Source organism: Thalassophryne amazonica, chromosome 3 (assembly GCF_902500255.1).
Source record: "Thalassophryne amazonica chromosome 3, fThaAma1.1, whole genome shotgun sequence".
NCBI lineage: Eukaryota > Metazoa > Chordata > Actinopteri > Batrachoidiformes > Batrachoididae > Thalassophryne > Thalassophryne amazonica.
Genome location: NC_047105.1, coordinates 63900674 through 63928329, shown reverse-complemented (window position 1 = coordinate 63928329; position 27656 = coordinate 63900674). Strand labels below are relative to the sequence as shown.

Sequence of the window (27656 nt, the reverse complement as noted above, 5' to 3'; positions counted from 1 at the left end):
TGTGTGAAGCGCCTTGAGGCAACTTTGTTGTGATCTGGCGCTATATAAATGAAAATAAATTAAATTCAAATTAAATTAAATAATTTTAGAATTTTTTATTCTTTATATTATTTGTATTTCTTGTATTTGAAATGGTATTAAAAACAAATTAAAACAATGAAGAGGATTTGCAAATCATTGCATTCTGTTTTTATTTAATTTTACACAACGTCCCAACTTCATTGGAATTGGGGTTGTATAAGAGAGAGAGTTTTGCAGTGATGCTTTAAGTTTGACATTGTGTAACTGATGTGCCCAGCCAGTCAGGATGCAGTTAGCCATTCAGGTTACCGTTTGCCAGTCAGGATGCAGTTAGCCAGTCAGGACGCAGTTAGTCAATCAGGGTGCAGTTAGGCAGTGTCAGAGTCGTTCAGAGTTGGACCTGGAAAGAACAACTCAGTTTACACACACAGAAAATGATCACGCAGGAGACACTGAATTTTTTTTCCTGATCAGGAGAGAACAAATGAGTGAGTCCCTTCGTCAAGAACTGTCATCTGCTCTGAAGGCCCCGCCCATTTGCTTCTCCTTTTTATTGAATATAGTTACATACAAGCATATAGGAGTGACAATATCACAAAACAATGGAAAGACACAAAGTGTGGTCTCACGGTGATATGAAAGCTGTTATGGCTTTGAGCCCTCAGTCTGCTAGGCTTCCCATAATAATGTCCAGCCCTGAAACAGTGTTCCGGTCACACTGCTCTTCCCTCAAGGCTGAACTGTTAATTAAAGATGCACATCTGCGCTTAGCAAAAACATAACTCTAGCAAAACAGTCTGCACATTGACTAAGCCAAAGATCATCTCACTTTCTCGTGTGGCAGTGTTAATGATTGCTTGAACAGTTCAGTGTATATTGCTTTGATAATGAGTAATTATTTAAAGGAATAATGGTACATGAACTCTCACACATGCATATATGTATATATGAAAAATAGAGAACAAAATCAAAGACACGATCACAGAGAGTACATCAAATTAAAGACATTAATATTTGATAATATATATTGATAATATAGAGAAAACCCTGTCAGGCAGTCAGGATACAGTTAGGCAGTCAGGATGCAGTTAGTCAGTCAGGATGCAGTTAGTCAATCAGGATACAGTTAGTGAGGATGCAGTTAGTCAATCAGGATACAGTTAGCCAGTCAGGATGCAGTTAGTCAATCAGGATGCAGTTAGGCAGTGAGGATGCAGTTAGTCAATCAGAATGCAGTTAGGCAGTCAGGATGCAGTTAGTCAATCAGGATACAGTTAGGCGGTCAGGATGCAGTTAGTCAATCAGGATACAGTTAGGCAGTCAGGATGCAGTTAGTCAATCAGGATGCAGTTAGTCAATCAGGATGCAGTTAGGCAGTGAGGATGCAGTTAGTCAATCAGGATGCAGTTAGGCAGTGAGGATGCAGTTAGTCAATCAGGATACAGTTAGGCAGTCAGGATGCAGTTAGCCAGTCAGGATGCAGTTAGTCAATCAGGATGCAGTTAGGCAGTGAGGATGCAGTTAGTCATTCAGGATACAGTTAGGCAGTCAGGATGCAGTTAGCCAGTCAGGATGCAGTTAGTCAATCAGGATACAGTTAGGCAGTGAGGATGCAGTTAGCCAGTCAGGATGCAGTTAGTCAATCAGAATGCAGTTAGGCAGTCAGGATGCAGTTAGTCAATAAGGATGCAGTTAGGCAGTGAGGATGCAGTTAGTCAATCAGGATACAGTTAGTCAATCAGGATACAGTTAGGCAGTCAGGATGCAGTTAGTCAATCAGGATACAGTTAGGCAGTCAGGATGCAGTTAGTCAATCAGGATGCAGTTAGTCAATAAGGATGCAGTTAGGCAGTGAGGATGCAGTTAGTCAATCAGGATGCAGTTAGTCAATCAGGATGCAGTTAGTCAATAAGGATGCAGTTAGGCAGTGAGGATGCAGTTCGTCAGTCAGGATACAGTTCGTCAGTCAGGATGCAGTTAGCCAGTCAGGATGCAGTTAGCCAATTGGCAGCAGCTGTATGTATGTACAAATATTATTTTGTTCTAGATGCCAGTGACAATATGGTTAAATACATGGAAATGAATTTTTTTTTTTTTTTTTTTTTTACTTCGCGACTCTCCTTTTTTTAAGAAATCAAATAAATACTTCTTTGCCCTGATACGAATCAAAATGACCGTTTCAAAACATGTGTCAAGCATTGTCCTCAAACATTCTGTGACCTTCAGAAAACATGCATAAAACATCTTACTGAAACATTCTGAAAACATTTTGTTCAGATGTTTCATCAAAATGTTTTCAATTGCATGTCGTACACAAAACTGTTCTAAAACCAAAGCAAAACATTTTGGGTACATTTTATGTTTCCTGGCCTGTGGGATACAAGGTATGGTCCTTGTAACTCTTCTGTACAAGTTCTGCATGAAATCCTGCCTTCAGGAATCTTCACACCCTCTGTCCAGTCCAAATGTCATGTTGATGTTGTTGCTGAATATCCCGCTGAGGATTAGTGAATCAATGTCTCCTTCACTCTCGGCGTACAGCTTGATATGTTTGTCACTCTGATTTCATCCCATCTTCAGCTTCCTCACCTGTCTGTTTTTAGATTGAGTGACTGACGGTCACCTGCCTCCTCACTAAGAGTCAAGGTGACCGTTAGCGTGAGAAAAACTTAGAAAGCTACCTCTAAAACAGGCTTGTGTGGTGCAATCATGTTGTGTGTGTATGCGTTTGCTAAAACCCGGTCCATTTGCAAGTGCATACATGCACAAACACTGAGGACACACGTCCCTTAGGATCCGTATTTCATAAATAAAGTGGCAAAGTTAGCAAATCTCATCCAGGTCAACTGATTAATCTCCTGTGTTTCATTAACTTCCACCTCCAGCTCCCTGAAGCACACAGTAGGTGTGTGTGTGTGTGTGTGTGTGTGTGTGTGTGTGTGTGTGTGTGTGTGTGTGTGTGTGTGTGTGTGTGTGTGTGTGTGTGTGTGTGTGTGTGTGTGTGTGTGTGTGTGTGTGTGTGTGTGTGTGTGTGTGTGCGCGCGCCTTTCCAGAGAGTTGGTGCTGCTTTCAGTTTTTGGTGAAGATCGCACTAACAGGGTCATCTTCTGTCTTGCTTTATTAATTCAGCGCACAACAAGATATTTATACCAGGAATTATCACAGAGGATAACAACTGAATTATTTCCACCAGAAACAAAGACGCCGAAAGTTGAAAGTACTTCATAGAAAAAAAGGTTGAACATGGAAGAGGACAAAGACACCAAGCTTGTGGGGATGGGGTTACGTGCCTCAGTGTCCCCTGTACAGACTGCTTTGTACATCATCCTGGTGCTGCTGGGCATTGTGGGTAATGCCATCATCGTCGGGGTTATTGGACAGAGCGTGATCAAAGAGGGTAGTGGGGGACATAAATCAGATATTATCATTATTAACATAGGCCTGTCGAACCTGCTGGTGTTGCTGCTGCGTAACACTCTGCTCGTCATCTCAGACCTGGGGCTTGAGGTATGTAGTCTTTAAGATAATCATGTTTTAGAAGGTTTAAAACCTGACACTAAACAAATAACAGGCAGGTGAGGAAACTGAAAATGGGTTAAAATTAGATTGACATAAATGTGATTATTTGATATACGAGGGGTGATTGATAGGTTTTGAGCCTGACCCAGAAAAAGTAGGGCATAGTTCTCCATCTTTTGTATTCTAAGAAACCAACATTTCTCAACAATGCACCCAGAGTCAAAACTTCAAACGTTCTTGAGAAATGTTGGTTTCTTATTTCTTTAGCCGATAGCAATGTATAATCAAGAGCAATCAGATTTCTGACGTCCGCCAATCCAGATCCAGATCACCCCCAATATTCAGTGGAGTCTTCCATGCCCTAACATCTATCGGTGGTGCAAATTTGGTGAGAATCCATGAAGCAGTTTTGATGTAATCCTTCAAAGCCTATATAAAGTGAGACTTGATCCAGAATCAGAATCCAGATCAGATCACCTACAAAATGTAATGGAGTCTTCCATGACCTAATATGTATCTGTGTTGAAAATTTCGTCAAAATCCGTAGTTTTGATGTAATCCTGCTAACAGACAGACAGACAAATAAATAAATGATTTTATTACATCCTTGGTGGATGCAGTTACAGTGGTTTTTCTGAAGATACACTAAGGCTAAAAACGTTCAGTTTCTCCGACTGCACATATTCCATTTTGTCAAGCAATATCTGTATTAAGTCTGTTACAATGTCTACTTTATTTTCATATTAAGTTACTTCATAAAAATGAATTTCCTTCATATGAAGTAATTTCATTTATTTCTGGTTTTTCGTCGCTATATCAGATTTTCAGTGGGTTGCCCATTTACAGGCACCAAGAAGAATATCTCTTCATACAGTATGTAAGATTCAAAAGAATATTACTTTTAGACGCTTCTGAATGACTTATTGGCATAATTCAATTAACTGGGGAACCATTGGTTGTACTTCTGGGCCTAATTGTAAAACCATTTTCTGCTTATGTGTACGAGGCAGGAAAAATCTAAAGTAAAGCTTCCAGTGGTACAATTTTGGATTCCCAGAAGTCAGTTCCTCACGGAGGTGTTTTTCCTGTGCCGCCGCACCGCACCGGCTGCGTCTCGACGCGCGGACACGTCCGCACGTCTTTCATTAAAAAAATCTCCTTTAACAGTGGAATATCCGGATAAAAAACTGAAACCGACTTCTTCTGAAACTTCTCTGTTCTCTCACGACGTCCTGGATCAATAGAGCCTGAAATGTGGAGGTTTTCAGCTTGAAACAGGCTGACGACGGCGCCTCGGAGCGCTGCGCGACGTCCCACTGTGTGGGAAGTCCTTAAAGCGACAGTATCACCTCAAAATCTCTCATCAGCCGTTAAAATTTTCACCGAAAACCAGCTTAATTTTTCGAACCGTGTCCACTTCGATGTGCCTCACAGGTTTAGAAAAAATTTTGATCAAACAAAGCGCCAGTCTCTCAGCAACTTCTCAGACAAAGGAATTCCGACAAGGGGCTGGACGACTCCTCCCACAAGGAGTGTTCACAGGCGGATGACGTCACCGACAGGCGTGGAAAAACTCATGCATGCGCACGAGGGTTCAAGCATGTCTGACGTAAAAACATATGAATGAAATCCATATAGTTTTTGAAAAAAATAAAAAGGACCTATACTTTATTGACAGCCCTCGTATCTATCTATATATATATATATATATATATATATATATATATATATATATATATATATATATATATATATATATATATATATATATATATAAGCAACTTGCACAGTACTTATTTTACAACACTGAGAAAGGAGGTCCAAATTAACACATGAGAATTAACAAACTTTTGTTTTAAAAGTTCACCAGAACCTCAGAACCACAGCTATGAAATTGATCGAGTTGGTGTTGAAATGTGACATTAACCTAAAAGGCTATAAGGAGGAGTCAATTAACCCAAAACTGACATTAAAATAAGGCTCAGCCTTTGTCTTGGTGGTCATCTATAAACTTTGTGAAGCTTTTTTATGTACTTTTAAGCCCACAAAGGTTGTCCTTACAACAGGAACAAACCTGTCATTGACATTGGACTTGTATGGATTTACTGGAGAGCAGCGTTGCCAACTGAGAAGAAGGCTAATGTCATTTCATTAAGTTTCTTTGGATTAGCAATCACATGCATGTGCTTACCTCCTTAGAGATCCTCTCCATGCTTCCAGACACTTCTCATGACTTTTTTACCCATTCAGTGGCTACAAGAAGATAGATTAGATAGAACTTTATTGATCCCTTGGGAAGACTCCATCCGGGGAATTGAAGTTCCAGCAGCATTGTATCGCAGCACACAATGTAAGAAGCACACAGAGTATCAAGCGTGATTTACTGTGTGGTTTTCACTTGGCCAATAGGCAGTGGTGGGCACAGATAACCAAAAAATTAACTTCGATAACAGATAATCTGAACTGAAAAGTTATCTTCAATAAAGCTAAAACTTTAAACCACCCAAAAATGTACTGGAAGTTACAGATAACTGATCAAATCCAGTATTGTCTCCAGTCCACTTGCAACAACTAACAAGCTGATTTTGAGTTTTAACACCACGATCGCTTTTGGAAGCATCAAAAGCAACAACAGGCCCAAACGATGAGTCAGCTCTTCTGTCTTTGAGCACCCTGCCCCCTGCTGGAAGCTTCAGTTTATTACATGGCTTCCAGCACAGACTCAAGCTGAGAGGAACTATGAAGCTCAACTCTCTATTCAGTCACAATGCTGCTGTCAGGCCGAGGGCTTGGAAAATAAAGAAATGCTGAGTTATGGTTTGGTGTATAAATAAAATGAATACTGATAGAATAACTCCATTAATGTCAATTCTGTCATTTGTGCAAAGTTAAGATATAACATATATCTTTTAATGTTGGATAATGCACTAATTGTGAAGTTTTGTAACAAACACAGACAGATGGCATTCTGGGTAAAATGTGCCTCAGCTAAACACTGATTGTTTGATTCATTCTATGTAAACCGACACGTTAATGTGTCGTGTGTTGGTTTTTACATGTACGAGGTCTGTTAGAAAACTATCCGACCTTTTTATTTTTTTTAAAAAACTATATGGATTTGAATCATGTACGCTTGCATCAGCCAAGCTTGAACCTTCGTGCGCATGCGTGAGTTTTTTCACGCCTGTCGGTTGCGTCATTCGCCTGTGGGCAGGCTTTGAGTGAGCACTGGTCCACCCCCCTCGTCGGATTTTCATTGTCAGGAAAATGGCTGAGCGATTGGAGCAGTGCTGAATCGAATTTTTCCAGAACCTGTGAGAGACAGACAGCCAGGTGGAAACCATTCGGAAGATTCAGACGGCTTTCAGTGAAGATACTCTGGGCGTCACACAGATTAAGGACCATTACAACCGGATTAAAGACGGCCCACAGCGATGGAGGGCACACCACGCTCCGAGCGGCCATCGACAGGCTGAAACGACCAGATCATTTCCAAAGTGAAGGCTGTGTTGATCCGGGACATCGTCTAACTACCAGAGAAATTGCAGAAGGTGTACATCAGCACTTTTGCGGCACATTCCACTGTTACAGGAGATTTTGTAATGAAAGACGTGCGGAGGAATTCGCACGTCGGGACGGAGCCGCGTAATGGCGCACAACAAAAAGCACGTCCGTGTTGGAAACCATTCGGAAGATTCAGAGGGCTTTCGGTGGCTTTTCAGTCGAGTGAGTATCCGAGAAACTGTGTAACAGCTGGGCATGTCACAACTTGTTCTGTAAGACTTCCAAATGTGCTTTTTGTTGTGGGCCATTACGCGGCTCCGTCCTCCCGACGCGCGAATTCCTCCGCACGTCTTTCATTACAAAATCTCTTGTAACAGTGGAATGTGCCGCAAAAGTGCTGATGTACACCTCTTCTGCAATTTCTCTGGTAGTTAGACGACGTCCCGGATCAACAAAGCCTTCACTTTGGAAATGATCTGGTCGTTTCAGCCTGTCGATGGCGGCTCGGAGCGCGGCGCGCCCTCCATTGCTGTGGGCCGTCTTTAACCTGGTTGTAATGGTCCTTAATCTGTGTGACGCCCAGAGTATCCTCACCGAAAGCCGTCTGAATCTTCCGAATGGTTTCCACCTGGCTGTCTCTCACAGTTTCTGGGAAAATTCGATTCAGCGCTGCTCCAGTCGCTCAGCCATTTCCCTGACAATGAAAATCCGACGAGGGGGGTGGACCAGTGCTCACTCAAAGCCTGCCCACAGGCGAATGACGCAACCGACAGGCGTGAAAAAACTCACGCATGTGCACGAAGGTTCAAGCTTGGCTGATGCAAGCGCACATGATTCAAATCCATATAGTTTTTTAAAAAAATTAAAAGGTTGGATAGTTTTCTAACAGACCGACGTGTGGTTTTTGAACATACAATGTGTGTGAGAACATAAATCGTGCGCACTGAACTTTTACACCATGCGGTTCTCTGGTACAGTGTCCACCCAGCTTCAGTCTGAATACTGCCATGAACACTACTGGCCAGTAGATAGCAGTAGAGACCTTGAAAACTTGCCAAAACAAAATTCCATATAATCCATGTCTGCTACGTTTAAGATGCGTGGAATTTAACAAATGCAAACACAATAACGTCTATAAACACAGAGAATATATTCACGAGAGTTTTAGGCACTAGAGTTTAATGCTGTTGTCCATGGACCCTGATCAGAGTGTCTCAAATCATTTCTCCTGTTGTGAACGTACTGAGATTACCCTATCACCCATAATGCACCTGGACACACGTGTCAACACTAAAACCTTAAAAATTAGCACATTACTTTAAAACTAAAACATATATCTGATATTTTCACTTTATACAACTTCAGATGTGACGTTAATTTAAATAACTTGTCCGAAATAAGTGGTTAAAATTTGAACCATAAATTAAAAATGTATGCCTCTGGATAACTTGGGTGATATTGCCCGCATATCAGTATGGAGTTAAAAAAAATGAGGTTTTTTTGTGACCAGTTCTCCTTTGCCTGCAAAGGATAGAGTGGTTTCTTCTAGAAACAGCTCTCCTCTGTTTGCAGAGGGTAGAACTACACATCTGTTCACCTTTGTTTAACCTGTTAAAGGTCTAAAAAATTATCTGGCAAAAATTTATCGGAAGATAATTAGTCCGATAATGGCTTTCAAAATTATCTGAAAAGATAATCAGATAATGAAAACTTTATCTTCGATAATTATCGGCTTATCGGAACTGTGCTCACTAGTGGTGGGTGATACCGGGAATTTTGGTATTGATCCGATACCAAGTAAATACAGGCCCAGTATCGCCAATATTGATACCAATACTTTTTCATATTTAAGCTTCATAGATCCAAAGGATCCAAAAGACCTAGGCTAGAATTTTGCGAAACATTGTATGTGACAACAAAATACTTTATTATCACAATCAACATTTTTGTTTAAAAAAATATCACTCAACACAACTTAAAACAAAATCTCCTGAGGTAGAGGGCTGACTCGAGGAGAGCGCTGAGTGGGTGAGCCAGGCTGAGCTTACCTACATGGTTGTTGGCTGGCGCCGCTGAGCCATGTGACGGCGCAACAACAAACGACCAGAGGGGGGAGGGTGCGCTGCTCTGTGTTGTGTGACACAGCGCAGCACTGCTCTTACAGAGAGTAGACTTTGATGAATCGGCGTGCGCAGCAGTCAGTGTGTGCGGGAAAGAAAAAAGCTTGAGTATCGATCTTTTTACACGAGGATCGTTCAATATCAATACCAGCGTTGGTATCAATATTATCGATATTAGGATCGATCCGCCCACCTCTAGTGCCCACCACTGCCAATAGGGTTACACTATGTAGCTCTTTAACCTGTGATGACATTTGTATTCTAACTCAATAATGGGCTGACTTCTGAACCCAGCAATCTTGTAAACATATAACACCAATTCCAATGAAGCTGGGACGTTGTAAATCTAAATAAAAAACAGAATACAATGATTTGCAAATCTTCTTCAACCTATATTCAATTGAATACACCACAAAAACAAGATATTTATTGTTCAAACTGATAAACTTTATTGTTTTTGTGCAAATATTTGCTCATTTTGAAATGGATGCCTGCAACAGCTGGGACAGTGGTATGTTTACCACTGTGTTACATCACCTTTCCTTCTAACAACACTCAATAAGCGTTTGGGAACTGGGGACACTAATTGTTGAAGCTTTGTAGGTGGAATTCTTTCCCATTCTTGCTTGATGTACGACGTCAGTTGTTCAACAGCCCGGGGTCTCCATGGTCGTATTTTGCACTTCATAATGCGCCACACATTTTCAATGGGTGACAGATCTGGACTGCAGGCATGCAGGTCTAGTACCCTCACTCTTTTACTATGAAGCCACGCTGTTGTAACGTGCAGAATATGGCTTGGCATTGTCTTGCTGAAATAAGCAGGGATGTCCCTGAAAAAGACGTTGCTTGGATGGCACGATGTGTGTTGCTCCAAAACCTGAATGTACCTTTCAGCATTGATGGTGCCATCACAGATGTGTAAGTTGCCTATGGCATGGGCACTAACACACCCCATACCATCACAGATGCTGGCTTTTGAACTTAGCGCTGGTAACAATCTGGATGGTATTTTTCCTCTTTGTCGAGAGAACATGACGTCCATGATTTCCAAAAACAATTTGAAACATGGACTCATCAGACCACAGCACACTTTTCCGTTTGGCATCTGTCCATTTCAAATGAGCTCGGGCCCAGAGAAAGCGGCGGCGTTTCTGGATGTTGTTGATGTATTGCTTTTACTTTGCATGGTAGAGTTTTAACTTGCACTTGTAGATGTAGCGACGAACTGTCTTAACTGACAATGGTTTTCTGAAGTATTCCTGAGCCCACACAGTTAAGATCCTTTACACAGTGATGTTGGTTTTTAATGCAGTGCCGCCTGAGGGATTCAAGGTCACAGGGATTCCATGTTGGTTTTCGGCCTTCTCCAGATTCTCTGAATTTTCTGATTATATTATGGACTGTAGATGATGGAATCCCTAAATTCCTTGCAATTGAACGCTGAGAAACATTGCTCTTAAGCTGTTGGAATATTTTTTCATGCAGTTGTTCACAAAGTGGTGATCCTCACCCCATCTTTGCTTGTGAACAGCTGAGACTTTTGGGGATGCTCCTTTTAAACCTAATCATGAGTGTCGTCAGTTCCCAAACACTTATTGAGTGTTGTTAGAAGGAAAGGTGATGTAACACAGTGGTAAACATACCACTGTCCCAGCTTTTTTGAAATGTGTTGCAGGCATCCATTTCAAAATGAGCAATTATTTGCACAAAAACAATAAAGTTTATCAGTTTGAACATTAAATATCTTGTCTTTGTGGTGTATTCAATTGAATATAGGTTGAAGAGGATTTGCAAATCATAGTATTCTGTTTTTATTTACATTTTACACAAGTCGCAACTTCATTGGAATTGAGGCTGTAGAGCTCTGGTTGAAAAATACCAGCATTCTTTTTTAAATTCAAAAAGGCACTGATTCCATTCATTTCTGGAATTCCTTGTGCAGTTTAAAAACACATTAGACTTAATGTATGCAAACCCACTGAAAATTTGACAGTGAAAACTGAATAAATCAATCTACAAAATGGAATCTGTGCAGTAGGGAAAACTGAATTTGAAGCTTTTAGAAAGTTTCCTCTACGTGACAGAGCCATCTCTTTCTTTTACAGCTCTACTCATCTAAAGAGTGGTGTCAGGTCCTCATGGGGATCTGGGTGTGGCTCAGATCCGTCAATAATTGGTCAACACTCTTCCTGAGTGCGTTCCACCTCCAAACCCTGAGACGTGTTACTCCTATTGCTCAGAACCTTCACGGTGCTCCCACAGACATACTGCTGGCTCTCGGCCTCATCTGGCTCCTTACTTTCATTTATTCCATCCCTGCACATGTCTTTTCCACAAATGGGAATGTGAACAGTACAGAGGTGAGAGGCTGCCAAAAACAGGGGTAATACTTGTTTGGAAAAAAATTACCTAAAAATTCTGACACAGACAACAAATGAGACACCATTGTGGGTTGTGAATTTTATGTTATTTATTTAATTTTTCATTTCATGATGACAGCTGATTCTTTTGAATTTACGTCTGTGCAGAAATTACAGCCTTTTCAGTACACCGAGCATCATAGAATAGACCTGGAATATGAGATTGACCCAGACAACCATTTTTATTCTTTTATAAATAATAATTGTAAGTATTATACGGAAGAACAATACAACTACATTACAAATTAGGGGAAATTCTCAATATTTCACTTTAACAGTAGGAGTTTGGACAAGAATTTTGGGAGTATAAAAGATTATTTAAAACAACTTGGCCAAACTTTCAGTATAATTGCTATAGCGGAAACTTGGCTTAAGTTGACAATATAATCTATGAATTGGAGGGTTATGAATGCAATCAATGGAATAGAAATAAAAGAGGAGGTGGAGTGGCATTGTATGTTGACAAAAGGCTTAAATACAACATTAAAGATCAAATGACAATGGCCATGGATAATTTTTTGGAAAGTGTTACAATTGAAATAGGTATGGAAAAAGGTAAAAAATATAATTATTAGTTGCATATACAGAGCTCCTGGCTCCAAAATTGAAGAATTTCAAAATTGGATAGAGAAGCATTTTCACAGATGGGTAATAAGTGTGTATTTGTCTGTGGTGATATAAATATTGATCTCTTAAATCCATATCAACATAAAGTGACAGAGGATTTTATTAATACCATGTACAGCTTACATTTGTATCCAAAAATTACTCGGCCTTCAAGGATAACTTCTCAGTCAGCTACTCTCATTGATAATATATTTACTAATGATATTGATACCAAAACATCAAGTGGATTATTGATCAATGACATTAGTGACCACCTACCAATTTTTATAGTAACTGATTTAAAATTAAATAAGAAATGTGAGGAGAAAATACAATATCGTACACGACTGCAAACTGAAGAAACTATTACTGCCTTAAAAAATAATTTACATCAGCAGGATTGGAATTCTATTTATGCAGAGCATGATGCTAATGTAGCATATGTGGAATTTGAAAATATGTTCCTTGATATATACAATAAAAACTGTCCAATTATACAGTACAGTGTAAATAATAAATATAAGGAGTGTCCATGGATAACAAAAGGCTTGCAAGAAGAAAAATAGGCTGTATAGAGAGTTTATTAGAAACAAATCAAGAGAGACTGAGAGTAAATATAAGGACTATAAAAATAAATTAACAACCATTATGCGGAACTGCAAAAAAATCATACTTTGCAAAAAGCGATAATAAAAATAACATAAAGGAAACATGGAAAATACTTAATAGTATTATAGCAAATAAACCAAAGGCAAAGAACTACCCAAAATATTTTACTTATAACAACAAGGATGAATACAACATGAACCAAGTTGTGAACAGTTTCAATAAATTTTTTGTTAATGTTGGGCCAGATTTGGCAGCTAACATTCCACACAGCTCATGGGAAAATCAATTAATTGACAGAAATCCATATACAATGTTTCTTGGCCCAGTTGATGAGAGGGAAATTATTAAGGTAGTTAGTACATGTAAGAGCAAAAAGTCAACTGATCATAATGATGTACATATGTCTTTAGTAAAGCAAATAATTACAGAAATTGCCAAACCATTAGCATATATATTTAATAAATCATTTCAAACTGGAATTGTCCCAAATGGTATAGAAGTAGCAAAAGTGATACCTTTCTTCAAATCTGGTGACAAGCATCTTTTTACTAACTATAGGCCTGTGTCTCTACTTGTAGCGGGATGAAAGTCCCGGGTCCCAGTTGAAAAGACGTTCCCACTAGCTTGGCTAACGGGGAGTTCCCCTTTGGCTGACCTGGTAGAGGAACGGTCTTTTGCACGAGCCGCGTGGGTTCGATCCCCACCGTCGTCCCAGCCACGAAGGTCCTGCTGCTTCACTACTGTCACAATTATCAAAGATATTGGAAAAACTTTACAATAACAGATTGGATAAATTTATTGAACAACACAACTTGCTTAATGATGGCCATTATGGGTTTAGAGCAAAAAGGTCCACAACACTGGCTTTGCTAGGTGCAATAGAAGAGATTAATAAACATGTGGACCAAAGGAAAATAGTGATAGGATTATTTGTTGACTTAAAACAGGCTTTTGACACAATCAATCACAACATATTATTTCAAAAGATGGAGCTTTATGGGATCAGAGGAGTGGCTTTGAATTGGATTAAAAGCTATTAACAAAACCGGAAACAGTTTGTTAAACTTGGGGACTGCTGTTCTTCATATCTGGACATCGTTTGTGGGGTTCCTCAGGCTTCTGTGTAGGCACCAAAGTTATTCATATTGTATATCAATGATTTATGTAATGTCTCGGATCTGTTTAAAGCAGTCCTCTTTGCAGATGATACAAACTTATTTTGTTCAGGAGATAATTTGCAACAATTATTAGTTGATCTGGGATCAGAAATGATAAAGTTGAAGAGATGGTTCGATATGAACAAATTGTCACTAAATTGGTCTAAAACTAAAATAATGTTATTTGGAAACCATAAAAAAAGATGAACAAATACAGTTAAACATACAGGGGGTAAATATAGAACCTGTCAAAGAGAACAAGTTATTAGGTGTGGTCATCGATGACAGAATCAACTGGAAAGCACATATTCAACATATTCAAAAGAAAGTATCAAAAAGTATGGCAATATTAAGCACATTCTTTTATAGTAAAGCACTATCTGTATTGCACATTGATTGCACCTTACTTGACTTATGGTGCTGAAGTATGGGGCAATAACTACAAAAGTACGGTACAACCATTATTCAACCTTCAATAAAGAGCATTAAGAATAATTCATAATGCAGGTTGTCTGGATCATACCAGTCCACTGTTTATTAAATCAAAGATTTTAAAACTCCATGACATGAGTTCATTTAAGACTGTTCAATTGATGTATAAAGTTAAAAATAAGCAAGTACTTCTCAGAAATGAAGGATATTTTATGCAAAGAGAAGGAATATATAATTTAAGGGGTTTGTATCATTTTAAAATTGCGGGCACAAGGACGACCAGGAAATGCTTCTGTGTCTCTACTTGTGGTCCAAAAAAATGGAATAAGCTACCTGAGAAACTCCAACGATGTCCAAATATCAATCAGTTTAAATATTTATACAAAGAAATGGTATTCGACGGATATGTATCTGATGGAAAACATTGAGTTGTGTTATATGATAAATGTGCTTCATTTAAATTCTTACTATTGAATGTACTGGGGTAACTAGAACGAAATAGGAGCTGTTATGAAACACTTACTTCCATCAGCGGTAGTTATGAGCTACTACTGTACAGACTTTGTTGGAAATGAATGTGTATGAACTGGCATCTAGCCTGGGTTGATTTGACTGTATGAGTGGGTGTAGGCATTGATAAGCGTTGCATCTGCCTACACCTTTCGGGCACCATGTTTATTGTTTATTGTTTTCTTGTTCTTTCTTTCCTGTAACTTTTGTTTTATTTTAATTTTAATTTGTTGTAGTGATTTTGTGGTCTGCAAATGAGTGTTTGTTTGTTTGTTTGTTTGTTTGTTTGTTTGTTTTTTGCATTGGTGCCTAATAATTTCAAATTCAAATTCAAAAATTCAAACAATAGGACGACAAATGGAAGAATAGCACCACAGGGGGAAAACCAGTACGACAGTAATATACACAAAAGGTCAACGAGTAACTACAACTGGACAATCACAAGCACATAATGAACACGAAGGAGCGCAAAGACCCTGACCATGGATGGATGATGTGACAGACAGACAACAAACACAGGCAACATACACGGATGACAGCTCGCAGACAGATCACATGAACAGGGAGGAGACACCAACACCCACACGTACAACAGAGACACAAACCGAGGGCACACACAAACACACACATATACAGGACCACCACAATGACACACACACAGGGCTTGGACACAAAGCAGGAAAGCAGACACACACTCGCACATACGAGGTCTGTGAGAAAAGTATCTGACCTTATTATTTTTTTAAAACACCATATGGATTTGAATCACGTGTGATTACATCAGCCAAGCTTGAACCCTCGTGGGCATGCAAGAGTTTTTCCACGCCTGTCGGTGACGTCATTCGCCTGTGAGCACGCCTTGTGGGAGGAGTGGTCCAGCCCCCTCGTCGGATTTTCATTGTCTGAGAAGTTGCTGAGAGACTGGTGCTGTGCTTCATCAAAATTTTTTCCAAAACTGTGAGGCACATCCGAGTGGACATCATTCGAGAAATTCAGCTGGTTTTCGGTGTAAATTTTAACGGCTGATGAGAGATTTTGGATTGTTTCTATCGCTGTAACACCTCCGTTGGAAGCCTTAAGGACAAGTTGGAACATGCCCTGCTGTTAAACAATTTCTCAGATACTCACTCAACTGAAAGCCATGAAAAGCCGCCTGGATTTTACAAATGGCTATCAACATGGAGGTGTTTTTCCTGTGGCGGGCACGCGGCGCCGGCTGCGAGCCGACGCGCCAATCCGTCCGCACGTCTTTCATTAAAAAAATCTCCTTTAACAGTGGAATGTCCGGATAAACTGCTGATTCCGACCTCTTCTGAAACTTCTCTGTTCTCTCACGACATCCTGGGTCAACAGAGGCTTAAATTTGGAGGTTTTCAGCTTGAAACAGGATGACGACGTCACCTCGGAGCGCTGTGCGACGTCCCGCTCTGTGGGAAGTCCTTACAGCGAGAGAAACAATCCAAAATCTCTCATCAGCCATTAAAATTTACACCGAAAACCAGCTGAATTTCTCAAATGGTGTCCACTCGGATGTGCCTCACAGTTTTGGAAAAAATTTTGATGAAGCACAGCGCCAGTCTCTCAGCAACTTCTCAGACAATGAAAATCCGATGAGGGGGCTGGACCACTCCACCCACAAGGCGTGCTCACAGGCGAATGACATCACCGACAGGCGTGGAAAAACTCACGCATGCCCACGAGGGTTCAAGCTTGGCTGATGTAATCACACGTGATTCAAATCCATATAGTTTTTAAAAAAAATAAAACTGTCGGTTTCTTTTCTAATAGACCTCGTACACCAGACAGACACAGCCCACAGTACACACACATAGAGAACCAAAAGGGGCGTGACCAACAGACAAAACAAATCGTATAAAGACGAGGACAGGACTGAAGCATGAATTCAAAAACAAAAGACACAGACAAAACCACAAAAATGCACACACAACAGAAACTCAGCTATATTTATGTGGACAATTTAGGAAAAAAAATTTAGCTGTACAATATGAACCTTTAAAATTCAGAAACAACTTCAACACTCCTTTGACTAATGCAGAAAAGACATAAAACTGCAACAACAGTGTAAAAGGTTTGTGTCAGGTTTTGGCCTGGATCCGGGGTTTTGATTCCATTTTTTCCTCTTTCTTTTACCCACCATCTGCCCTGGCTTTGATTTATTTGTTGTTTTATTTTGGTCACATTTATTCTCTGTTTTGTTTTGCTTTGCCACTTTGTTTCTTTACTTTCATACTTTGGCCATAGTTCAGTTCCATTCTTGTTTGCTCAGCCAGTCTGTGTTTTCATTGTTTATCATTTAATTCTCATTTGTTTATTTTGGCTTTTCTCATTTCTGATATTATCTGCTGTGCTTTAGTATTGGGTTTTGTTTATCACTCAGTGTCTGGTTTACTCAGTGCTTAATTTGTAAAGTGGGAGGTCCCGGAGCGCAGAGGATGGGTGGCTCCGGTGCAGAAAAAAAACAGAAGGGCGGGGGGGCTTGCGAACAACGCTGTGCGCCACACCGAAAATAAACTGGGCATGTATTGTAGGCCTAATAACACTAGTCACACCAAATCCGGATAGAGTACAAATTCCTGTTTAATGATGTACAGTGATCCCTCGTTTATCGCGGGAGTTACGTTCTCCGCCTTCACACCGGGCGCGACGCGAGCGACTGCAGCCACAGGTTGCCATGTAATCCCTATGTAAGGACGCGTTTTGGCACCAAACCGCGCAGCACGACGCGAGTGAAGCGAGTGAAGCAATTTTGAACGTTTTGCACGATACTGCGCGGTGTCACGTCGTGTTGCCCTCCTCCCCAAGTTGAAAAATCTGAACTTTTTCGTCTCGTCGCGCCGCGATGACCAATCAGGGACTGAATATGTAGTGACGTGATGTCTGGAGTTTGACTGAAGATGTGAACATGTCCTGTATCTGGTAGCAGCCTGTGAGCAGGATTTATGTCTCTTGTCCTTTATTTCACAATCATGTCAGAGTTTTTGGAGCGAGCAGCAGCACCACAGCAGCAGGAGCGGAGTTTCTTTTTCTTTTCTTTTTTTTACATGCGCGCGCGAGGGAATCATCCATGGAGATTATTTTACTTATTAACTACACAGATGTATAATAAAGCAAATGGTGACTGGTTTATAAACACAATTATGACAGGTTTTTTTGGGAAAGAGCGAGGAGCACCCTCACAGAAAGCCGCGGAGTTTCGTTCTTTCTTTCTTTTTTTTACGTGCGCGCGCGAGCGAATCGTCTATGTGGAGAATATTTTATTAATTAACTACACAGATGTATAATAAAACAAATGGTGACTGGTTTCTAAACACAATTATGACATAGTTTTTTGGGGGAAGAGCGAGCTGCAGCAAGCAGCGGAGTTTCTTTTTTTTTTATTGTTTACATGTGCGCGCGTGAACTGGGACAGTTGGTCCTCAAGTTGAGTCCTGCAGAGGTGGAAGGACCGCTGAAAGCGGCCGTCATCCAGACTCAGCTCCTGCAGCAAATAATGATACTCCCTGTATTGGGAGCTTTTCACAACAACTCGCTCCGTGTGATCCAGGTCCGTCATGTTAACTTGACTGACAACCGGAGCCGGCGAGCGGAATGGAAGCTCCTCCTATTTGATGATGCACCGGGGCGAATTTTCGCAGCGAAAGTCCACCCAAGCAGAGCGACACACCGGGCGAAGGAGGCGCGTCCATCGCCACGCGACCCACATGAATTTGTAGTGTCTGATCGTGCCCGGTGTGAACGCGGCACGAAATCCGCGAAGTAGCGCTTTTTTTTACACTGATTATAGATGTTTTAAGGCTGTAAAACCCCTCACTACACACTTTTCTCAAACAGGCATTAACATTTTCTCACTTACTCTTGTGTAAACACTCTCTTTTTTCTTCTGTGCGAGAAGATTATAAACAGACACACGCAGAACACAATGCGCATCTCTCCCTTCACTCACTACCTCCGGGGCTACGGATGCGGAACCTGCAAAGAATCCAAGTCCTCTCTCGGTGGCCACGGAGCTCTGCGGCTACGGTCAACATCCGGATCAAAACAGCGAGCGTAGTCTCTGGACCTGTTGCCAGATTTGGCGCAATTCCGCACAGCAGACAGGAGGGCGGCGGTGTGATTGGCAGTGAGAGCAATTGCGGTGATTTTTTTAATATATATATATATATTGTTAGTCAAGAGAAGTGGCGGATCACGGATCCAGTATAAATAGCTGGCAGAGCCAAAGTCAGAGGTTCCGGAGCGCGCTCCGGCTTGCTCCCCCTCAAATTAAGCCCTGGTTTTACTTATACTTTGTTTCTTAAGCCCCCGTCACACATAGGAAGAATGTGCCGGAAGCATGCCTGACACAGCAAATATTGCCATAATCCGATGCAGTCGGGAGGAAAAGAGGCGTGGCCAGCTCTGTCAGAACACATCCAGAGGACCTCATCCACACCTGCACGATGGCATCCAATGTGCATGTAGACAGCAGGTGGATGATACAGACTGCTGTCAGATGGCCATAAAAGGCGCTGCAGACTTCCCGATCTCCAAATGTCTGAATGGCAGACTGGAGCACTGTTTTCCTCACGCACACGTGTGTATGTGGTGCACATGCACTCTGCGCACACTCGTGGGGCTGTAATTATCACTCAGCCGTGTGTGTGTGTGTGTGTGTGTGTGTGTGTGTGTGTGTGTGTGTGTGTGTGTGTGTGTGTGTGTGTGTGTGTGTGTGTGCATAACACTGCATGGGGTGGCAGTTGGCCATGTTGTTCCTAAAATGGAGCATTTCCAAGGAACTTTCTTTTTTCTTTTCTTTTTTTTTCTTTTTTGCTGACTTCAGCAGCACAAAGCAACTGTGGACACCACAATAGTTGGATTATCACATGGAATTAATTTTTTTCTTTTGGGTGAGAGGATTCTAACCGCAGGCTGCTGTCCTGGCTCCATGTCCACGTCCTGCTCTGTGAAACACTTCTGGACCGCTGTTGGAGGTAAGATGCATGTTTATTAATGGTGTAATGGCCTGCCACAAGCTCCATGTTATATCTCCTCCAGAGTTAGAAGGTGAACATTTATTACAACATGCGATCTGTCCAGCTCTGAGCCTGACACTCGCAATGACGCGTTACTGCGTAGCACAGAGAGAGGCAGCTGCCTGTGTTATGATGGAGACAATACTTCCCATTAGTAAGTCGCCCATGGGAAGGAATGGACAAATATCTGTACTGTAAGGTCTATTGTGGATATAACAGCCTGTTCAGATTTGAGGCAGCGTGCATGCATTAGTGCATGGAGCTTTCAGTTTGATAGCCGCTGTTCACATTCACTGTACATGATAATAATTGATAATTATTATTGTGATGAAGCATGCCACATACATTTCAACAGTTCCTTTGCGCTCCGGAAGGTGGGGCAGGGGGTGGACATTATTATACGTGGCATGTCCAGGTCATACCGGCAGGCATACTGTGCCAGATCTAGCTCGAGGTTCCCTCAAATGCATTTGAATCATTTCAGATCCCATTTTGCCGTCATCGGAATATGTAAATTGTGGTTAGATGGTCCTCAGATGGACTGCTGTCGGATAGATGTCTCATCTTGACTGCGCCCAGAGAATTATAAACATGTGCGTCACACTCGGGGCTGCCGGCCAATTTTGACCAACTGTGTGGACTTCCGCAGATGGCTGTCAGAATGTTTTGGAACTGAAATCCGACCTTTCGGATGTGCGTCAATTCATGTCTGATGCCACGCTGCGTGATTCCGGCTATGTGTGACAGGGAATTAGTCTTAGTGAGTTCCAGTTTAGTTTTGTCTTAGTGTTTATTTTCTTATTGTTCTCTGATCAGTTCCTATGTAGTTTTTCTTCAGTACTTATTTTCTGATGGTTTGCTTTCCAGTTCATGCTTAGCTCATTCTTTGTCATAGTTGTATTATATTCTGTCCTTCTGATTTATCTTTGTTCACTGTTTTTCCACACTCCATGCTCCTGCACCGGCTCTTGTGTCTTCATCTCTCACTCTGATTGTCTCTGCTTAGTGCTTCAATTCACTCACGCTCTTTGCACCTGCTCACGTGTCTTTGTCTTTTTCATCACTCCACTTTGTGTAGTCCTTCCTCACTATCTTGCACCATACACAATCTTTGTCCTCCAGCCATGCCCCCTTTCTAGAGTGTTCACCTGCACGTGCACCTTGTTATCGCCTATGTATTCAAACTCCTCCCAGCCAGCACTCCCCTGCTAGTTTGTTGTCTTCATACACATTCCATCTCTTGAATCAGTCCTGTTTAACCTAGCCGTGTTTCTGAAATCTGCTCTGTGTTTTTTGACTGTGTCTTTTGCCTCAACCCTGACAGCTGTGTTTGCTCGTGCCTTTGGACCCTGCCTGATCATGACTGCGTTTTTGCCTAGCCCTGTTTGTACCTTTGCTTCACGGAACAATAACCTGTGTACCATACCTTGGCCTGGAATAAAGATAACCACTTCTTTTACACCTATGCCTGGTCTGGGAGTCTGCATTGAGGGCCCACCCTCTTTGGGTGCCAAGCCACCCTCACAGCTTGATAGTTTGCATCTATGATTGCGCTGAGTTAAAATCAGTTTGTTATGAAATACAAACACGTGTGCCGAGTTTGGCAAAACAAGTTTGACTCAGTTCTGAGGTGCTATTTGGACAGGAGAGGTACATATACACACATATAGTTGTCTCTTAGTATATAGATATAATCATGAAAGAAGTAATTAAAATTAAAATGTAATACTGGATTTATTTAGCCTTTCTTTTTTTACAGACCCTGATGCTAGTGAGTAGCACAACACGCCCCCTGCTGGGCTGTGTGTGGAACTTTCCATCCAGCTTCAGTGGCCTAGCCTATGCTGCTTCATCCATGGTGATCCATGAAACAATTCCCATCATCCTGATGGTCTTTACTAGCTTGAGCTCTCTGTACACACTCTACAAGTACGGCAGGATGCAACAGGTGGCGGTCATAAAACAAGTACCAGCTGAGAGACGGGCAGCAAAGGTGAGGAAGAAAGATGCAACTTTTGGAAAAGTGTCTATTTAGCTGGGTAATAAACAGGTCAAATTTTCAAGATCTGAACTTTAACTCTACTGTTGGTATTCCTTCAGGTGATTCTGGCTCTCATCATGCTTTCCGTCACATCGTGGGGTACCAGCATTATCTCTGTCAACTGTTTCAACTACAACTATGGATCCTCTGATGAGTTTCTCCTGGTCATCTCTCGCTTTTCCAACATTATCTTTATTGCTATGTCACCACTTGTCCTGGCAGTGGGTCATCGACGGTTACGTTCCTTCATCAAGTCTTTACTATAATACATAAACACATTATTTTAAATTAGTATATTACATTAGCGTGTTGCCTGTGGTGATCTATATGGTATATCGTGTAGTGTTTATAAAAGGAGCTGACAGTTTTCAAGTGTGGTAATAAATTATGCAAAATTTCTATAATGAGTTGCAATGGCGTGTGCATCCAAAAAGTTTCCTCTACAGTTTTTAGAAGAGGAACTCAACCCTTTTATTTCCTGTTAATTATGTAATTTTTTTAATGTTAATTTACTGTCTTAATGTATTCATAAATTTTTAGCTTCTTGTTATCCAACCTGGTCTCATGGCAAGTCGTGATTCAGCAGCAGGAAATATACATTAATCTATTGGTTTGTGATGTTGTGACGAAAAGCGCCTCATTTCGTCACGGCAGCACAAATTCATTGTAATTCATTCCGTGATGGCTGCACGAAATTAAAAGTGAAGCGGGGGGTCGGGGAGGTTATGGTTAGGGTTGGGGGAAGGAGTAGGATTAGGTTATGGTTAAGGTTAGGGTTGGGGGTAGGAGTAGACTTAGATTAGTGAGTTAAAAAAAACTCAGTCACGAAAACTTGACTCATTTCATGACGGGTGCACAAAGAAAAAAACGTGACACTGGGCTGTGTTATCATATACACACTATTATCATTATTATTATTTTATTTTATTTTTACTTCTGTTTTGGCATTTCATTTTTAAATGGACCACAATGGAAATAACTGTTTTCACTTTCTTGTGTCATGCATGTGTTTTTAATGTAGTTACAACTGTATTATGTACTTTCATTGAACTTACTAAATAAAATCAGGCATGCATGCATGCTTTACCACCCCCTGCTGGAATGGCATGTGAGTCCAGAATGTATATATCAACGCCCATTGTTTCATGTTGTTGGCTAATATCCATAGTTTCTCAAACTCCCATGGTGCATTGTAGCATGGGAGTCCATTGTTTTTGCAGTTTTCATCCTTGATGTTGTATGGCTGGGGGGCCTGGCTTCCTTTTTGTTTCTGTCTTTTGTTTTTCCTTCCAGGTGGCTTGCATTTGGGACTGAGTGGCTGTGTTGCTGAGGTTATCAGGACCTCACCCTGATCACCTGCGGCTTGTCAGGACTCACAGCTGAGGTGCATCTATATGGATTGGAACATGGTGGCATTTAAGACTGGAGTATACAGTGTGTATTTGCCAGAGACTCGACCTTGTGACCAGACGGGTGAGATCGTCGTCTCGAGAGCCATCTCATCATCAGTGGATGCAGAGAACGTCCAGGGTTTGATGCACGGTCTGTGAAAGAGGAGGGGGTGAGGTTTCACGCTCGTCAGCACACTTCCTGAGGTACGTTAGATTTTGTGACTAACATTTATACAGTCAGTAAATGTGGTGTCCCTCACACCTTTTTATATTGAGCTGTATGTTAGTCATGTATCGGCTTCCACTGCAGTGGAGTTTTGTGAACTGGATGTTCCATGCCTGCAGGTTGGGAAGTTGATTAGTAATCAAGCCAGGAAGTGTTTGCTGTTTGTACACCTTTAAGTGTTCTCTCTGTGTGTAGAGTGTGGACTCACATAATGGTTCCTTCTTTCACAGACTCGGTTTGTTGCGGCCACCTGGGGGGTGTCGGCGGGGTCCTTGGGTCCAAACAGCTTCTGGCTCCGGACCGTTAGCGCTGCTGGGAGTGCACCACGCCAGACCGCACTTTCTTTTGTTATTTTTTGTATCACTGTTATGTATTAAATTCAGTTAGCCTTTGTACCGTGCTCTGCTTATTTCATACTGGGTCCTTCAAACGCTGGTCGGTTCTCCGAGCTGCGTCCGACACATAACAGTAGTCTCTGGCCAAACATCACGGACCCAGTGGTAGCAGAGACGGTAACGCGCCGGGAAGGCGGCAGCAGACGTTCAGTAGTTATCCGGATCAGTTGCGGGTGCTCTCCGCCCGGATGGTGCGTGTTTGAGACCCATTACTGAATACTGATTTGTGCTCTCTTGCAGCCGTGTTCCTGTGTTTGTGCCTTATCCGTGGGTCGTGGTGGAGTGTGACTGGCGATGGCTTCACGTCACGCTCCGACCGGATAAGAGGTTTAAACGGGAGCTGCAAGAGTGTGTCTGTAATGGGTGCACGCGCACGGCGGAGCTCTGTGGCACGGGTCGCTGAGCTTCCTGTGTTACAGTTGTAGCCCCGTTTCCCCGGATAAAGATAACTACTGCGTCTGTTGTATCAGCTCCGGCGTTATTTAGTTGAGCACATTTTGGTTGTGTGTTGCACACAGCTGCGCACGGAGATGCAGCTCGTTTGTTTTTTGTCACCAAAGGGGGTTTTTCATTTTTAGCACTTTGGCTCCCTCTTTTGGTGACTGAGTCACATTACCGTCAAGCTCTTAAGTTGGAACAGGTGTGTTCCATTTGTTGGAGCTTGACGGTATAAATCACTTATTTGTTTTGTGTTAGTTCATTTTGTGTGGGTGTTTTTTGAGTTGGTTTTTGTGTGGGATTTTATTTTTTGTTTTTCACTATTTAGTGTCTGGGGTCGTGACCCTGCAGTTCTGCCAAAAAAAAAAAAAAAAAAAAAAAAAAAAAGGACCCGAGCAACCTTATGTCAGTCTGTTAGTCTTTCTTTTTATTATTTTTTTTTTTTTTCAGTTTCACCTCCCAGGGTTTGATGGGACGGTCCCCTGGGGGGTCATGGGGGGGGTATTTGGGTTGTTGTTTTTTCTTTCTTTTTTTTGTTTTGTTTTTTGTTATGCCCTCTCTTCTCCTCTGACTCCAGCCGTGTGAGCCGTAGTGTCGGCGTTGCTGGAGTGGTGCAGATAGGTTGTGCTGGGCGTTTCCCAGGTAACCTCTGCACCCGGGAGGGGAGGGGGGGTTTGGGGTATTTTCTTTTTGTTCCCTCTCTTCTCCTCTGGCTCCAGCCGTGTGAGCCGTAGTGTCGGCGTTGCTGGAGTGGTGCAGTGTGGTTATGCTGGGCGTTTCCCAGGTAACCTCTGCACCTGGGGGGGGGGTGTTTTCCCCCCAGTTTCCGCCCTCAGGGTTTGACTGTGGTGTCCTCTGGGGGGGAAAGGGCTGTGGGTCCATCTAGCCATAGACGGCCGGGGCTGGGTCCGTTGGTCGTGAGGGGAGGCGTCTCCTGGGGTTGACGAGTGGTCCTCTGGGAGGCGCTGGGAGTCCCCGTGGGTGACGTTGGATCCCAGAGGGACCTCGGCTGTGGTTATTACTCCTGGAGCTGGCAGGAAGTCCTCTGGGGGGTGTTGGTCCCTACATGTCGTTTGGGGGGGGGGGGGGGGGGGGTGTTTTAGCGCTTTTATGTGTAAGCTTAAGTTTGGGGTTTTTCTTTTCTCCTCATCCCGGGGTTTGATAGGACGGTACCCTGGGGAGGGGGGGGGGGTGGTTTGGTTGTTTGTGTTTCTTTTTTGTTTTATGACTAATGATTGCACAGGTTTAAGAACTCCTGGCCACACCTGTGCTAAGTGACTGACTGAAACAAAGGCAAGGATGCAGCCAGAGGAGAGGACATCAACCATTCTATTGGAAGACGAATGCAGATGCGGTTTCCAGCCATGGTCCCTGGAGGGGGGTGTTTCTCCTGGGCTAGGTTTGTGTGGTCGCCGGGAGGCTTCCCGTGAGGGTGGGATACTGTTGTATGGCTGGGGGGCCTGGCTGCCTTTTTGTTTCTGTCTTTTGTTTTTCCTTCCAGGTGGCTTGCATTTGGGACTGAGTGGCTGTGTTGCTGAGGTTATCAGGACCTCACCCTGATCACCTGCGGCTTGTCAGGACTCACAGCTGAGGTGCATCTATATGGATTGGAACATGGTGGCATTTAAGACTGGAGTATACAGTGTGTATTTGCCAGAGACTCGACCTTGTGACCAGACGGGTGAGATCGTCGTCTCGGGAGCCATCTCATCATCAGTGGATGCAGAGAACGTCCAGGGTTTGATGCATGGTCTGTGAAAGAGGAGGGGGTGAGGTCTCACGCTCGTCAGCACACTTCCTGAGGTACGTTAGATTTTGTGACTAACATTTATACAGTCAGTAAATGTGGTGTCCCTCACACCTTTTTATATTGAGCTGTATGTTAGTCATGTATCAGCTTCCACTGCAGTGGAGTTTTGTGAACTGGATGTTCCATGCCTGCAGGCTGGGAAGCTGATTAGTAATCAAGCCAGGAAGTGTTTGCTGTTTGTACACCTTTAAGTGTTCTCTCTGTGTGTAGAGTGTGGACTCACATAATGGTTCCTTCTTTCACAGACTCGGTTTGTTGCGGCCACCTGGGGGGTGTCGGCGGGGTCCTTGGGTCCGAACAGCTTCTGGCTCCGGACCGTTAGCGCTGCTGGGAGCGCACCACGCCAGACCGCACTTTCTTTTATTTTTTGTATCACTGTTATGTATTAAATTCAGTTAGCCTTTGTACCGTGCTCTGCTTATTTCATACTGGGTCCTTCAAACGCTGGTCGGTTCTCCGAGCTGCGTCCGACACATAACACTTGACCCACAATACATAAGCATACAAAACAGCACTCCCCAGTTTCTCCGTGACGGAAGCCATACACACACACACACACACACACACACACACACACACACACACACACACACACACACACACACAGAGGCCACTTGGCTGTTATACTGTAATATAGATGTGACATAATGGTTTAATCTGCTTAGACATAACATGAATCATGTTTTTAACTGGTCTAAATCAGATTATTACCTTCTTCAAGGAGGTTATGTTTGCCATTTTTAGACTGATCTGTCTCTGTCATCCTGAAGGATTACACAGAAACTACCAAGATGTTTTCAATTAAAATCTAAGGAGGGGCGCAGAATGAGTAAAATAGCTGATTCACAGATTTTTTTTTTTTTTCACCTTTTTTAACATTGTATGTTGGGGCATTTCTAAACATTTTCATAACTTGCTTAGGAAATATTTCATAGATCTTTATATTGGAAAAAAACAAGTGTATTTAAAGTTCTATCTATGAATATGTAGGTTTTAGTGCAGATACGGAAAGATGTTCAGAACCATTGAACAAACTATATTTTCATAGGGAGGAATCTTAGAACTGGTTTTAAATGGTTCTAAGCTAACAGTAAAATATCCTGAAAACATGTCTTTAATTTGGGTAAAGTGGTAAAAATGTACAACCCCAATTCCAATGAAGTTTGGATGTTGTGTAAAATGTAAATAAAAACAGATTACAATGATTTGCAAATCCTCTTCAACCTATATTCAATTGAATACACCACAAAGACGATATATTTAATGTTCAAACTGATAAACTTTATTGTCTTTGTGAAAATATTTGCTCATTTTAAAATGGATGCCTGCAACACGTTTCAAAAAAGCTGGGACAGTGGTATGTTTGCCATCACCTTTCCTTCTAACACAACACTCAATAAGCGTTTGGGAACTGAGGACAC

General features: G+C 42.0%; 1 protein-coding gene across 1 annotated transcript; it reads left to right on the top strand.

Annotated features, from left to right (window-relative positions):
- The first annotated feature begins 1935 nt into the window (after positions 1 to 1935).
- Positions 1936 to 22241, top strand: LOC117507781 (olfactory receptor class A-like protein 4). The gene is made up of 5 exons (XM_034167587.1): positions 1936 to 2037; positions 3250 to 3528; positions 11273 to 11527; positions 21694 to 21927; positions 22035 to 22241. Exons 1-5 carry the CDS (start codon positions 1936 to 1938, stop codon positions 22239 to 22241), a joined length of 1077 nt encoding a protein of 358 aa, XP_034023478.1.
- The last annotated feature ends 5415 nt before the right edge of the window (positions 22242 to 27656 follow it).

Coding starts and splice junctions, on each gene's coding strand:
- LOC117507781 (XM_034167587.1), top strand. CDS start 1,936: ATGCAGTTAGGCAGTGAGGATGCAGTTCGTCAGTCAGGATACAGTTCG. Junction 2,038..3,249: donor TTAGCCAATTGGCAGCAGCT/GTATGTATGTAC, acceptor AGTACTTCATAG/AAAAAAAGGTTGAACATGGA. Junction 21,928..22,034: donor CTGAGAGACGGGCAGCAAAG/GTGAGGAAGAAA, acceptor GTATTCCTTCAG/GTGATTCTGGCTCTCATCAT.